This window comes from Brachycentrus maculatus, unplaced genomic scaffold (genome assembly GCF_059751285.1).
Source record: "Brachycentrus maculatus isolate JH-2025_06_01 unplaced genomic scaffold, ASM5975128v1 h1tg001994l, whole genome shotgun sequence".
NCBI classification, from domain to species: Eukaryota; Metazoa; Arthropoda; class Insecta; order Trichoptera; family Brachycentridae; genus Brachycentrus; species Brachycentrus maculatus.
The window spans coordinates 2,444-17,945 of NW_028282540.1; the positions used below are offsets into that span (position 1 = coordinate 2,444).

The window sequence follows — 15,502 nt, forward strand, 5'->3', positions numbered from 1 at the left end:
ACGCGTAACATATAACGTATAAACGTATCAATGATTTGTTTTTCGATAAAAAAAATAACAAATGAAAAATGGACTGTTACCTAATATATTTTCCAAGACTCTCTCATGTCATAGTTATATTTAAAAAAAAAAAATATTGATCAAATAATAATAATAAAACCCTTACCGCACCCCAATGGTGCATAGGGCATTGCTTCATATAAACGCAGTGTTATCTCGATCGTTTACACATGAAGGAAAGGTGATCAGCCCTCCACTTCAGGTACCAGTCCAGTGTAATATTGAATAAATATTAGGGTGAAAAAATCACTTATATTTATTAAACCCCCCTGGGAATCGAACCCGGGACCTCCAGAATGGTAGCCGAGCATGCTGACCATCACACTACGGAGGCGGAAAAATGGACTGTTACCTAATATTTCTTCCAAGACTCTCTCATGTCATAGTTATATTTAAAAAAAAAATATTGATGAAAAATGTCTCCTAAATTACATAATTTTAAGAAAATTTTTAATTATCTCACATCTCAACAAAGATGAAGAAGAATACCTTATACCCTTTACTATGTGTGTCATGTAATGCAAAAGAATTTAAAATAAAGAAAAAAAAAATCCAAGTTTAGGCACTTACAGGGCTTACGACCGTCATAGGCTGGTTTAAGTGACACGCGTAACATTCATGTGTGTATTTACATTTCCTCACAGTACACAAAACATTGATTTTTAAATTCTTTCAGACTCTTTTCATTCTTCATACATTCATATATATATATATACCACATCTTAAAAACCACAATGACATTCATTATTTTAATTCTAAAAGTCACTTTTTTACCAGTGGGAGCAATTAAAACGCAACTTTAAAATATTGAGAGTGTCTATTATTCAAATTCAAATAAACAATCAATTTTAATTTGAAAGCTAACCTAGTGAACCATTTTTCACTAGGTTAGCTTTCAAATTAAAAATGGGTAACCCATTTTTTTCTGGGCCTCTTACCCCCTCTAGGCCACCAGCGCTCACGAGGGGGCGTTTTCGCCCATTTTCAAAAAGACTGATATACATGGTGATATTCACAAAGTATAAATTAATTATAAAAAACATAATTTTCAACATTTAATACACCCCTGTGTTTTGATTTCAGTTCTCCCGGAGGACACCTCACGAGAGGAGAACAACCAATCAAGATGAGCAAATCATACACTATAGGCAATGGCGACTCGGGCGGGTTTAAGAATGATAAAGGTCCCTTGGATAACGTGTAAGTAAAGAGAAAATAACTGCACCACTGTAAAATTTAATACTTTATAATGAAATACCTAGCATATTATACTGGGTATTTTGGAGAAGAACGCATACACAATGAAGAAGTGCATAAAGGTGAAATCGAACATAATAAATTATTTATAATGATAAAGGTTCCTTGGACTATGTGTAAGTAAAGAGAGAATGACTGCACCACTGTAAAATTTAATTTTTTATTATGAAATACCTAGCATATTATACTGGGTATTCGGGAGAGGAACGCAGAGTGTACTATGAACAAGTGCATAGAGGTGATATCGGACATAATAAATTATTTATAATGATAAAGGTTCCTTGGATAACGTGTGAGTAAAGAGAAAATAACTGCACCAATGTAAAATTTTATAGTTTATAATGAAATACCTAGCATATTATATTAGTTATTCGGGAGAGGAATGCAGAGGGTGCTATGAACAAGTGCCTAAAGGTGATATGGGACATAATAAATTATTTATAATGATAAAGGTTCCTTGGATAATGTGTAAGTAAAGAGAGAATGACTGCACCACTGTAAAATTTAATACTTAGAATCATATTATATCAGGTATTTATTTAGGAGAGGAACGCTGAGTATATGACAAACAAGTTATACATATAGAACATTAAATTATGTATTAATAATTATAAAGGTCTCTTGGATAATGTGTAAGAGAAAATGAGTACACCACTGTAAAATTGTATAATAAAATACCCAGCATATTATAAAGGTATTTGGGAGAGGAACGCGGAGTGTACGATAAACAAGTATGTAGTGATGATATGGACATTAATTTAATAATGATAAAGGTCCTTTGGATAACGTGTTAATAGAGAGAAAACAATTGTACGACTGTAAAATTTAATACTTTATAGTTAAATACCTAGCATAATATACCAGGTATTTTGGAGAGGATGCAAAGAGCTTGATAAACTAGTATATGTATAGCAAGAGCAAATTAATTTGTAATTATCGGTATGAAGAAATATAAACAAATAAATAAACTGTTATGCTTTAAACAATTATTAATAAGATTATCAATAAATTAGCAATTGTGGAAAATCCCATTAAGAACATTAAAAACATATCTCTTAAAATAATAAAAAAGCATTATATAATACATTTAATCAGCAATGATATCTGACACCTTAAGGTAGACAGCTAGACATACTATTTTTTTTAAGGCTTTTCACCCTTCTAGAGTGTGAGTTCTAGCCAGTGTTGAGTTATTTTTCATTTACACTTTTTACATTTGAATTTTAAAATATTGGTATTCTTGTCAGTGGGGTTAGTTTTATTAGTGATATTATTTTGTATAGTGAGTTATGTTACATTTATCATACACCTTTACATATTTATAAATTAATTTGAAGAAATTTACATATTATTTTATATATAAGTTGGTTAGGGTGGGTTAATAAGGTTTGTTCACCTCCATAGTGTAGTGGTTAGTGCGCTAGGCTACCATGCTGGAGGTCCCGGGTTCGATTCCCAAGAGGGTCAAAAATAAATATATTAGTGATTTTTCAGTCTAATATTTATTTAATATGACCCTGAACTGGTACCTGAAGCGGAAGGCTGATCACCTTTCCTTCGTGTATTTAATGATCCAGATAACACTGCTTCTATACGATGCAGTGCCCCATGCACCATTGGGTGCGGATAAGGGTTAGAAGAGAATAAGGTTGAAATATTAGTGGGAAATGGAATGTCAATGCTGGAGAGGTCTGAAAGGAAGCTCGGGTAGCCGTCATTCAACGGGTACCCAAAGAACATGTGTGGAGATCTTCACCATAAAGTTACATTTCCAATAATGCATTAAAAATCCTTTACATTAAAATCTGTTCTGTTTACTGTATTCTTTTAAAGTTGCGACAAAACGTGACCAATCCTGTGTTAAACCGATATGAAATAATTAAATCGCACCAAAATATAACAATTTTACAAGCTTATTCCTGATTATTTTAAATCATTTATAATGGCGTACATGACATACGGCACGGAAACAAGAGTCGACACCGCGAGAACAAAAAGCCTTCTTAGGACATCCGAAATGAAGACTCTACAACCCATTTCAGGCGTAACACTTCGCGACAGAGTTAGAAACTCTGAAATAAGAAAAATCTGCTTTGTTGAAGATGTTGTGGGATGGGCAAGAGAAAGAAGACGTTTCAGGAGAATTCGTGTGGGAAGAGCAAGTTCGGATCGAGTGGTGAGGATAGCAGCGGACAGCAGCATAAGCGTGATCAGACCCCCAGGAAGACCACCTAAATGATGGAAGGATAGCTGGTCTTCCACCTCCCAGGAGCGGACCAGAGAATGACAGGACTTAGTCCTAGAAAAAGAAGAAGAAGAAGAAGAAGATTTATAGTGGAAAAGTAAAGTTTTGATGAATACCTCTACATGTGATCTAAGTCCTCCTCTTCAAGGCGACATTCACACATCGCTCACTCCTTTCAAGAATGTCATAAATCAAAAAACTTGATTTTTCAGGAGAACGTTTTTAAAGTTTAAAAATATAATACATTTTAAAAATAAATATCAAGCCACTTATTGAACTTTTTACTGTGCAACAGATCTTTTTAGGTAAAACCTGAAGGTTTATTCTCCATTTGAAAAATATTTAATATATTTTTAAAAAAAATTAATCAATACATTTTCATCAAAATGCAAAAAAAAGATTTTCTGCCCAGTGGCGGGTAAATATTAAGTTAAAAATATGCTTCTTTTGCTGGAATATAGTACATTTTCTGGGCATTCCGAAAACATGCACAACTGAAAATTGACAATTTTTGATACATGACGTTCTTGAAAGGAGTGAGCGATTTGTTGGACGAGTAGTTTGATGTATGAATGAATTTCTTTGAGAAATTCATGATGTTATTGCTTCTCTTATAAGTTTTTATTTTTACTTATGCTTCAACATTTGGTTTTCATTTTGTCTTTTTTAAAAACTATTACAGTAATCTCTCTTTTTAACGATATAGGATGGACTGGGCATTGTAATCGTTATAAAGAGAGATCGTCATTAGATGATTGATTTATGACGTTCTTGAAAGGAGTGAGCAACATGGCAGTATCCTGGTCATGTATTCTAAACAAACGAAAACTGCAACAGTAGTGGCTTATCCGCTAGACAAAGTAATGACTTCTTTCTTAATTTTCCAGAACATTTGTACCTCCGCCCAAGGAAGGCATCGACAATACAAGCGACACATCCTCAGAGCCACCGCCCAACAATGACCCTTCACCGCTTTCATTTTACAAACTGGTAATTGAATTATCTTTTTTAAAAATAGAGACTTTTCACACAACTTTTTTAAGTGATGAAATTAAAATAAAAATGTCTCAAAACTAGAGTTTAAAAAATCGCTAGTGAATTACAATTTAATAACGCAGCTAGTTTGTCTAAAAAGTAAACTCTTGGAATTTGAAATGGACTAGTTTGCTGAAATCTATGTCTACGTAAATTCTTCTTCTTGCCCATATCTGCACCCAATGATGCGTAAGGCACTGCATCGTATTGACGCGGTGTTATCTTAATTGTTACTTACATGAAGGCAAGGTGATCACTCCTGCGCTTCAGGGACCAGTCCAGGGTAATATTAAATAAATATTAGGGTGTAAAATCGCTAATATTTATTTTCATCCTTGTATGAAAATGTTCCCATGTAAGTCAGCACGGGTTACTGCATTTCAAATGAACTGAAATTTGTGTTTTATGGCAATATGAAAAAAAATTAGGCCCTAAGCATTGAAAAATAATCAAGTTGAAAAATAAAAGATTTATAAGTTTAGTGTAAAATTCAATAATTCAAATGTCGGGTTGTGGTCCCGTGGTTAGTGTTGCGGATTCTCAAGTCAGAGTTTTCGGGTTCAAACTCACTGTACGACAATTTGATACCTATTTTTAATAATGAGCCGCTTAGGCTCACAGAAATATTATGAAATTGAAGTATTTTTGTAAATAATAAAAACACAAATATATATCTTTTTTTTAATTAAAAAAAACTTGTACAATTATCCACTAGTTCAATAATAAACGCTTGATTCATATCAAATAATCATTCTATTCTATCTTCCAACCCCTGAGATCAGGCGGCGTAGTGGTTAATTGGTTTGTTTTGCATGTAAATATTGTATTTTTTATTTGTTTTTGCCTGTTGTTTTCTTTAAAACGAATAAATAAATCCTTTTCTCTTTTCCTTTCAGTTCAGATTCACCACGACGAAGGATCGCGTCATGCTGGGGCTGGCACTGTCTTGTTCGCTGGTGACGGGGTGTGTGGCGCCTCTCAACACGCTGGTGTTTTCAGAGCTGACGCAGGCCATGATATACTACGAGCTGTCGCAGATCCCCGGCGCGCCCATCGTGGGCCTGGAGCCGGTCGAGTTCTCCGATGCCATCTCCACCTTCGCCCTCAGGAACTTTCTCCTTGGGCTGACCTTGCTGATATTCAGCTACTTTGCCACCATGATGGCCAATTACGTTGCTCACAATCAGGTGTGTAATTTGTTTATTTTAACTGTTACATCAAGTCGTTCATTTGTTTATAAGTTTATACCATGGGTGGCCAACCTTTTCAGCAGCCGGACCAGATTTTAGAAATGACATTTTACACCGGGCCGTAAAACCAAATTTCTTCTATTATTCAAAGAAAACATATATACATATATATACATATATATACATATATATATATATATATATATATATATATATATATATATATATATATATATATATATATATATATATATATATATATATATATATATATATATATATATATATATATATATATATATATATATATATATATATATATATATATATATATATATATATATATATATATATATATATATATATATATATATATATATATATATATATATATAATTTTTTATTTTTTTTTAAAATATAATGAAAATGAGAATCAAACAAATTTATTAAATTAGGGTTAGGCAATACAATAATCAGAAAACTTCTCAGTTCTTCTGTTACTCTTCTCTTCTTTGGTCCAACGTCTTTACTACTTGATGCCATTATATGGGTCTTGAAATTGTGACGATAGTGAAATACTTCCATATATGGGATATGATACGAACCACGCACGGCGAAATGATCTTTTGGTGGTTTTATATACACTTAAAGAAAAAATATGTGAAATGCTCCGCGGTCCGCGGGTTGGCCACCCTTGGTTTATACAGTCCGCCTCCGTGGTGTAATGGTAAGCGTGTTGGAGGTCTCTGGCTCGATTCCCAGGGGGGGAGTGTTAAATAAATAATATTTGTTCAATATTACCCTGGACTGGTACCATTATTGGACTATATTAATATTATTTTATGCTTAGGATCTCAACCTTTACTTCCTTTTTTTTCATTTTTTTTTTCATTTCAGATATTCACAATAAGAAAGAGGTTTATGCAATCTGCCCTAAACAAAGATGTGGGATACTATGACCTTAATGAATCTGGCGATTTTGCATCCAGAATGTCAACGTAAGAAAAATTTAATTAAAATTCGTTTGTATATTTTGTATATTAAAAGCGTTAACTTTGTGGTATTGTAATATAACACTCTCCTTATCATTCATCATTCACATTGTGTAATACCACTTTTTTAAACGCTTATTTGTACCGGATATTATCGCCTGATGTCTTCATTAAAATAAAATTATTATGGTTTGACATTTTGCTCACTCCTTTCAACCACGTCAAATATCAAAAATCGACAATTTTCAGTTGTGCGTGTTTTCGGAATGCCCAGAAAATGTACTACATACTAAATATTTTTCAAATAGAGAAAAAATCTGCAGGTTTTACCTAAAAAGATCTGTTGCACAGTAAAAATTTCAATAAGTGGCTTGATATTTATTTTTAATACATTGTATTATATTTTTAAACTTTATAAACATTCTCCTGAAAAATCAAGTTTTTTGATTTATGACTTTCTTGAAAGGAGTGAGCGAAATGTCAAAACCGTAATAATTTTATTTTAATGACCTGTTGATGGAATGATTATTCCGGAACCGGTACAAATAAGTGTTTATAAAAGTGGTATTACACAAAGTAAACGATGAATGATAAGGAGAGTGTTGAATTTGTTTGGTTGGTGTTAAATTGTGAATTGACTGAGTGAAGAAAGGACAGTATAACAAATTTATGAGGCGTATGTGGTACGTAATACAAGCAGATGTCTTCTTCTTCTTCCGGGCTTCCTTCTCTGTCTCCATGATAACACTGTTGATAGAGTGTTTGAAAATGTCTTAATAAGACGAAACGCGTCACATATCGCTCACTCCTTTCAAGAAAGTCATAAATCAAAAAACTTGATTTTGCAGGAGAATGTTTTTAAAGTTTAAAAATATAATACAATGTATTAAAAATAAATATCAAGCCACTTATTGAACTTTTTATTGTGCAACAGATTATTTTAGGTAAAACCTGAAGGTTTTTTCTCCATTTGAAAGATATTTAGTATATTTAAAAAAATAATTAAACAATACCTTTTCTTCCAAATGCAAAAACAACACTTTCTGCCCTGTAGCGGGTAAATATTAATTTAAAAATATGCCTCTTTTGCTGGGATATAGTACATTTTCTGGGTATTCCTAAAACATACACAACTGAAAATTGTCGATTTTTGATTTAGGACGTTATTGAAAGGAGTGAGCGATATTATCATATGTATGTAAATAAAAGTAGAATTAAATCCAATAACCGTGTTTAATTTTGGATATATTACCCAACAATTCAAAATGGAATTCTACCAACTGTCTGCAGTTACAATAAACTATGATATCTTGTCACTGTAATTATTTGCTTGTATTTTCTTGGACAGGGATCTTGTAAAGCTGGAAGATGGTATTGGAGAGAAAGTGACGACATGTTTACATTACTGGGTCTCCTGTTTTGGGTGCCTCGTTCTCGCCTTCACCCGAGGCTGGAAACTGGCTCTCGTGTGTCTGGCTTCTTTCCCTGTCACCATGATATCTGTCGGTACTGTAGGAGTGGTAAGGCTGATTTACTATTTCTTCTTCTCCGTCTTATTCCTCATGTCTGAGGGTTGTGACCCTTGCAGAAGCAATGACTCTTCTCCAGTTATCCCTTGACTGCGCTGCACGTAGCGCTCCAACCACTGAGGTGCCTGCTGCTGCCTTAATTTGATCGGTCCATCATATGGGGGATCTTCCTCTCCCTCTCTTTCCCTCCAGGCTACCGATCACAACTAGTCGTTCCAGGATTTATTATTACACTAATAGCTCATTGATACTCAACCCGAGGCCCACCAAACTTTTATGTGCGGCCCTTAACACATTTATTATCAGGAGTATGATTTAAAAATAATCAGCATTCTAAATTTTATATATTCGTTTTAACTTTGATACAAAAATAGTAACACCCGAAGAGAATTATCATTATGGTCCACACAGATCTAGTAAAGAGTGTTGCTATTGCACACGCAATAATTTTAAGATAATTTTTAATCTTAAAATTGTTTTCTAAAGGAAGGTGTTTTGTGATTTTTGCTTCACACTACATAGTATAGTGTTGCGGCCTGCATGACATTAAAAATATATGTATGTGACCCAAAGAAATAAAAAGGTTGAGTACCATTGCACTAGCTCTACCCGGCCACGCATTACTGTGACTCACTCTTATTAAATGGAAATGGAGGATAATAGAAAACGCACAATTCTATATGTAATATGTATATTTATTAAATATGTATTTTTTAATGTCTCCAAATCTTAGTTTACGAATTCTGGATTCGTAAACTAAGATTCTCAGCTCAGGAATTATTTATATCAAGATTTTATTTATTGATATCTCAAACATAGATGGGAAAGAAAGTGAAAGACTTTTCAAAGGCTGGTTTAAGTGATCGCTTTATACACGTGTAACATTCACCATTCTACCCATATTAAAATAAGTGTTCCATATAATTCAGAGAGATTTTCCTCCTTGAAATCCTTTTTCAATCCTGAAATAATCAAATGATCAACAAATGCAAAAAGTGCTTCTTTTTCCTTATAGATCCTCTAATCTGTCTGTTCCATTATCCGTCTCTTGCGACGTAGACTGCCAGCTGTCACACCATTGTTTTGGAGGTCTTCTTTCATTTGGGTTCTCCTAAAAAGCAATTCAGGGCAGACTTTTCTCTCGCATTCTATTGACATGGGCATTCCAGAATCATCTTCGCTGTCTTCCCCATCTGACTATATCCTCCGTACTACACATTTTAATTCCCGTGTTCCTTGTTCGGTCTCTTAATGTATACACCTCAATGTCCTCATTTCTGTAGTTCTAAAAAGAGATTTGTTTCTCGCTGTGTCTGCCCTTGTCTCTATCCCATATATAGCAATCGAGCAATGAAAGCAATGCATAAAATCAACTGTTTCTAGAACCTAAAAAGTTCAAATCTAAGTCGCGTATATTTTTGTTTTATTTTACAGGTATCATCAAGGCTTGCAAAGCAAGAATCCATAGCATACGGATTTGCTGGATCCCTTGCTGAAGAAGTTTTGAGTGGCATTCGAACCGTCATTGCCTTTGGAGGACAAGAAAAAGAGTCAAAAAGATTCAGGGACAATTTAGTAAAAGCCCAAAACATCAACATCAAAAGAGGTGACTAATCACCTATGTAACATTGTATTACAAGCATTGCTTGTAACATTGACATACATTCATTCTAGGTATGAAAAGATTGATAAAGAAACAGAAAGGAGAGTGAATGGTGCAGTAAAATCAGTTATAGCAAATACCGAAAGTCAAACTGGCAGTGCACAACGGAATCTTGGTACCAACCCATACATTTCTGAAAATTAAGCATAGAGTTAGTAAAAAAATAATCAAAGTAGACTGAATGCAGTCGAGATGCGTTCTCTCAGTACAGCAAAACGATGTATGATAGATGTTCAAGTGGTGAAATATGGAAAGATTGCAAGACTGAGATAAGCATTATCAATAAAATTAATAATGGTTAATTGACATGGTTTGGATATCGCTTACTCTTTTCAAGAACGTCATAAATCAAAATACTTGATTTTTCAGGAGAACGTTTTTAAAGTTTAAAAATATAATACAATGTATTAAAAATTAATATCAAGCCACTTACTGAACTTTTTACTGTGCAACAGATCTTTTTAGGTAAAACCTGAAGGTTTTTTCTCCATTTGAAAAATATTAAGGATGTTTAAAAAATTAATCAAACAATACCTTTTCTTCAAAATACAAATTCAACACTTTGCCTCTTGCAAATATGCCTCTTTTTCTGGGATATGGTACATTTTCTGGGCATTCCGAAAACATGCACAACTGAAAATTTACGATTTTTGATTTATGACGTTCTTGAAAGGAGTGAGCGATATGTGAAACGAATGAGTGAAGAAAGAAGAATGAAACGAATGTGAGGCGAATGTAGCTGGAAATAAGAGCATAGGAAGACCGAAGAAAACTTGGTAAGATCAAGAATTTCAAATACTTGGGTATGGTCAGGTCAGGAGGCGGAATAATGGGCGGGTATGTATGAGGAGATCCGTGAATGAATGAAGAGACAAAGACAGATTGGTGTGGCGTTCTATTCTCTCTGCCTACCCCTGGGATAAGCAGCATTATGGTTAAGGTTAGTAAGGTAGAGTGTTATGTAATAGGAAATAATTCCATTATGAAATTTACTTGTATATAGGGGGTCAGGTTTAGGTAAGGTTTTATTTACTGTTAACATATATGATTTTCTCTTTTTTTCGTTGTGTAGGTTTTTTCACGGGATTAGGGCTGGGAGTCCTATGGTTTTGCATTTATTCCACATATGCTCTATCCTTCTGGTATGGTGTTGGACTGATCATCGAAGACAGGGAGACCTATACACCGGCAGTTATGGTTTCTGTAAGTATTCTCTTTCTCACGAGTGTGTCCAAATACTTGTTCAAAATCTGGGTTTTCCCCACTTATTTTAATAATTTTTTTTTTTGATTTTTGAGTTATATTTACATTTTTGATATCTCAACCTCAGATGAAGAATATGGTAGTCTGAGTAAAAATTGTTTTGCAAGAGAAGGTCTGTAAGGAAGCATAGATCCTTTTATTTGATTCTCCTTCCTGCTAAATCTATTATTTTATACAATACCCTTTTTTTAAAATCTTTTTAATAGTTTTATAACATAAATGTGGAATTGTTTAATTGGCTTTTTTTAACGTAACTATTTTTTGTTAATGTAATGTAATGTCTATTATTGTTAATGTAACTATTGTTTATTATATCATTTTTTTATATGTTTGCTGTACAATACCCGAATAAATAAAATTAAAAAAAATTAATAAATAAATCCTTCTGTATCAGATCTGGGAATCCGATGGGACAGTTTTCAATATATCGTAGGTATACTGGCAAAAAACGTTAACTAAAAAATCTCTATAATATAATTTATGTTTGTAGCAATAACTTTGTGATTTTACATTTTATAATTAAAATTTAACTTTGTTTTAAAATCACTCAAAATATTTTATTATAACTTAATTACAATGTCTACCGATTTTAAAGCTAACCGCTTCTTTTTCAAGACAAAGAAGCGGTTAGCTTCGAAACCGGTAGACATTATAATTAAGTTATAAAAAAATAATTAAAACGATTATAAAACAAAGTTATATTTTAAATCCATATTCTAAAATCTCTGTTTGAATAATCCCTGTTATTTAAAGCTTTTAGCCTAAATAACATACTCCCTATTAAACTTACAGCTGAATTTACTTGTAAAACCAATAAAATATGACATTTTAAACTACTTGGTGTATTTTGCCAGTCTATAGAACATTGAAAACTTTATAAAAGTGCGTCATTAAGTCAAAATTGCATATTTACGAGTTAACGTTTTATGCCAGTGCACCCATAATATCTTGTAGACTCTTGCTAGACATGCTCCTGAGAGTCTTCATTTCTGATTTTTTATCTTATTTTTAGGTGTTCTTTGGAGTATTGACAGGAACCATGAATTTCGGTATTTCGACTCCATTCATCGAGGTGTTTGGGATGGCAAAAGGAGCTGGTGCCAAGATATTCCAAGTTATCGATGGCGAGTCCGTGATGGACCCTTTGGCCGACAAGGGAGAGAAGCCAGACACGTGTGTGGGGAACATTACCTTCCAAAATGTATACTTCAACTATCCTTCAAGACCGGATGTCAATGTGAGTTGAACATATTTATAATAACCGTGCAGTGCAGTAAGTAGTTGCAAGACAGGACCCTACAAGACGGACCCCAAGAATTTTACGATGAAGACCTTGGGAAAATAAAAGAGATATTATTTCGACAAATAAAAAGACTTTGTTTTTTGATCCACTCAAATTTTTATTAACCAATTAGTTTCGGCAACAACCTGGTGCCCTCTTCAGGGTTTAATTTATGACTTAGATAGTATGATATGATAAACCTCGAAGAGGGCAACAGGTTGTTGCCGAAACTAGTTGGTTAATAAAAATGTGAGTGGATCAAAAAACAAAGTCTTTTTATTTCTCAAAATAATATATCAATATGATCCACAAGGTAAATGCTTTCAATATTCAAAACAGAACAAAAGAGATGTCGGACGACCCCAAAAAAGATGGTCCGACGACATAGTCGCTGTGGAGAGTAAAAACTGGTTGCAAGCAGCAACTAACCGGAGGAAATGGAAAGAAGGGGAAGAAGCCTATATCCAGCAATGGAGGTTAGAGGGCTAATGAAGAAGAAGAATAAGATAGTAGTAACTATCTAACCGCCACGCCACTTCCACGCAAGGGTGGGCAGAGGGAATAGAACGCTACTCCAGTCTGTCTTTAAATACAATCTTCGCATCTTCCGCATTCATGCATCCTGACACAATTATTTGAACACAATTTGTAAAATATTTTTTGTTTGAATGATAAAACAGTAAAGTATTTCTTTATGAATAAAAATCCCTCAAACATTGTTTTAAAGCCCTTTTGTTTTTGGCACTATTTTTCCAACCGTTTTCGACAAGCACCTTGTCTTTTACAGGGATGGATACGTCTTCAGCATTCTAAACTGGTAATAGTTTAGGCAATTTTTTTATATACTCAGGCAATTTTATTTCTTGAATCGACGAAATATTTTAGCAGGAGGTGCTAGTCTAAAAAATGTTTGAGATCCTGGGATATACATAGCACTGTATATTATTTTTTTACTTATTATTACAGATTTTGCAAGGATTAGATTTGACAATCAACAGAGGTCAAACCGTTGCTGTTGTTGGCAGTTCTGGGTGTGGAAAGTCCACTTGCATACAATTGGTCCAGAGATTCTATGATCCCATAGAAGGAAGTGTGAGTTTTACTTTTAAACTTTAATTAAATTACCATTTTTAGTGTTGTACTCCTAATTGAATTAGTTGTATTAATCTTTGTGGTATTGCAGGTACTGCTAGATAATAGAGACATCAGAAACCTGTCGGTAAATTGGCTGAGGAAGAACATAGGTGTTGTTGGTCAAGAGCCAATCCTCTTCAATACAACTATTGCGGAGAACATCAGGTTTGGCCGGGATGACGCCACCATAGAAGACATAGAGAAGGCGGCCCGACAAGCCAACGCGCACACCTTCGTGAAAACTCTGCCAAAGGTAGGTGTACCTTGATCATTACCCATGCAACATTTGTGTTGGTGGGTTTCAAAGTATCGAAAATGTGACCAAATCAGCCTTAACTGCGACTAGAAATGATACATGGATACTAGGTTGAGAACGCGGTGGGTGGGAACATTTTTGATTGTCAAAATAACGCTCATATATTGTAAACCATACAATGTAGAATGCACAATAAATTTTATTATTTTTGGCAGGGTTATGATACACGCTTGTCTACAACAAATGACTTCACAGCAAAAATTACATTATTTCTTGCAAAGTTTTGGCACATAAATAAATAAATTTACAATAAATAAATAAATATTATTAATATTATAATATTGTCTACAATAAATTCACTACAATGAATTTCATTATTTTTGGCAGAGTTATGACAAACAAAGATATTACTTGACTACAATAATTTAATTATTTTTTTAAAATAAGGATCTTCATTACAATAAATCCCATTCTTTTTGGCAGGGTCATAGCACACAATAGTCCACAATAAATATTACTTCACTACAATAAACTCCATTTTTGGCAGGATTACATATTAATCTATAATAAATTTCTTCACTACCATGAATCCCATTCAAAGAAATTGCTTGACTACAATTAATTGCATTATTTTTATGATAAATTTCTCACTACAGTAAATTCCATTCTCTTTGGCAGGGTTATGACACACTTGTCGGTGAGAGAGGCACCCAGCTATCAGGAGGTCAGAAACAACGCATCGCCATTGCTAGGGCCCTGGTCAGGAACCCTAAAATATTATTGCTCGATGAAGCCACATCGGCGCTGGACAATACGAGCGAACGCAAAGTGCAAGTGGCCCTTGACAAGGTAACGTCTACCAGCATTATTTTAAAGAAAATGGATTTAAAAGGTACATTTCACTATGCAGGAATGTAAATAGAAAGAAGAAGAAAATAGTGTCTTGTAGATTATAACGTTGTGTCCGTGAAAAAGTAATGAAATTATAAAATAATTGTTTTTACAAATATGTACGTAGACTTTTACAGAAAGTAATATAGTACATAAAGGTGATTTTAGGATAACGCCATACTGTATATGTTGACTTCTTTGATGTTTTGGCTCCAAGACAGGAGTCATCTTCGGGGTAAGAAATCTTGAAATTTTTTTCCTCTAAAATCAAAAATGTTATGACCATAGATAGTAAAAAAACTGATAACTGTTTTTTTTTAAACAGTTAATTTCTCAAAACACATCATAGTTTTGCAACACAGTTAATTTTTTTAAAATTACAAGTAAAACAATGAAGACTTACCTCATCTTTTACATATACATGTAAAATATATATTTATTTTATGTATAGTTGTAGAGTATGTAGAAAAGGTTACACAGGATATTCGTTGTGAGGGAAAATAGCCCAAGAAGGTTGCGCGATCCAAAACTTAGTTTTTGAACAATTATTTGAAACCATAATTTTGATTAGTTTTTAAACAGTTATTTGAAACCGTTATTTTCATCAGTTTTTAAACAGTTATTTTGTAAAACATTACAAGTTATAACTAGTAATGAGAGTGCCTGTTTAAGTAAGTATTATTTTAGGCTCGCGAAGGACGTACA

General features: G+C 33.5%; 1 protein-coding gene across 1 annotated transcript; it reads left to right on the plus strand.

Annotated features, from left to right (window-relative positions):
• Positions 1–1,143: 1,143 nt before the first annotated feature.
• LOC148298467 (multidrug resistance protein homolog 49-like) lies at positions 1,144–14,755 on the plus strand (the record flags this gene model as incomplete). Its single annotated transcript, XM_088276854.1, has 11 exons — positions 1,144–1,260; positions 4,450–4,552; positions 5,494–5,784; positions 6,685–6,785; positions 8,128–8,299; positions 9,743–9,914; positions 11,044–11,174; positions 12,247–12,471; positions 13,483–13,608; positions 13,700–13,903; positions 14,585–14,755. Coding segments are annotated over 11 exons (1,813 nt in total), but the record flags the coding sequence as incomplete, so codon positions are not given.
• Positions 14,756–15,502: the final 747 nt, after the last annotated feature.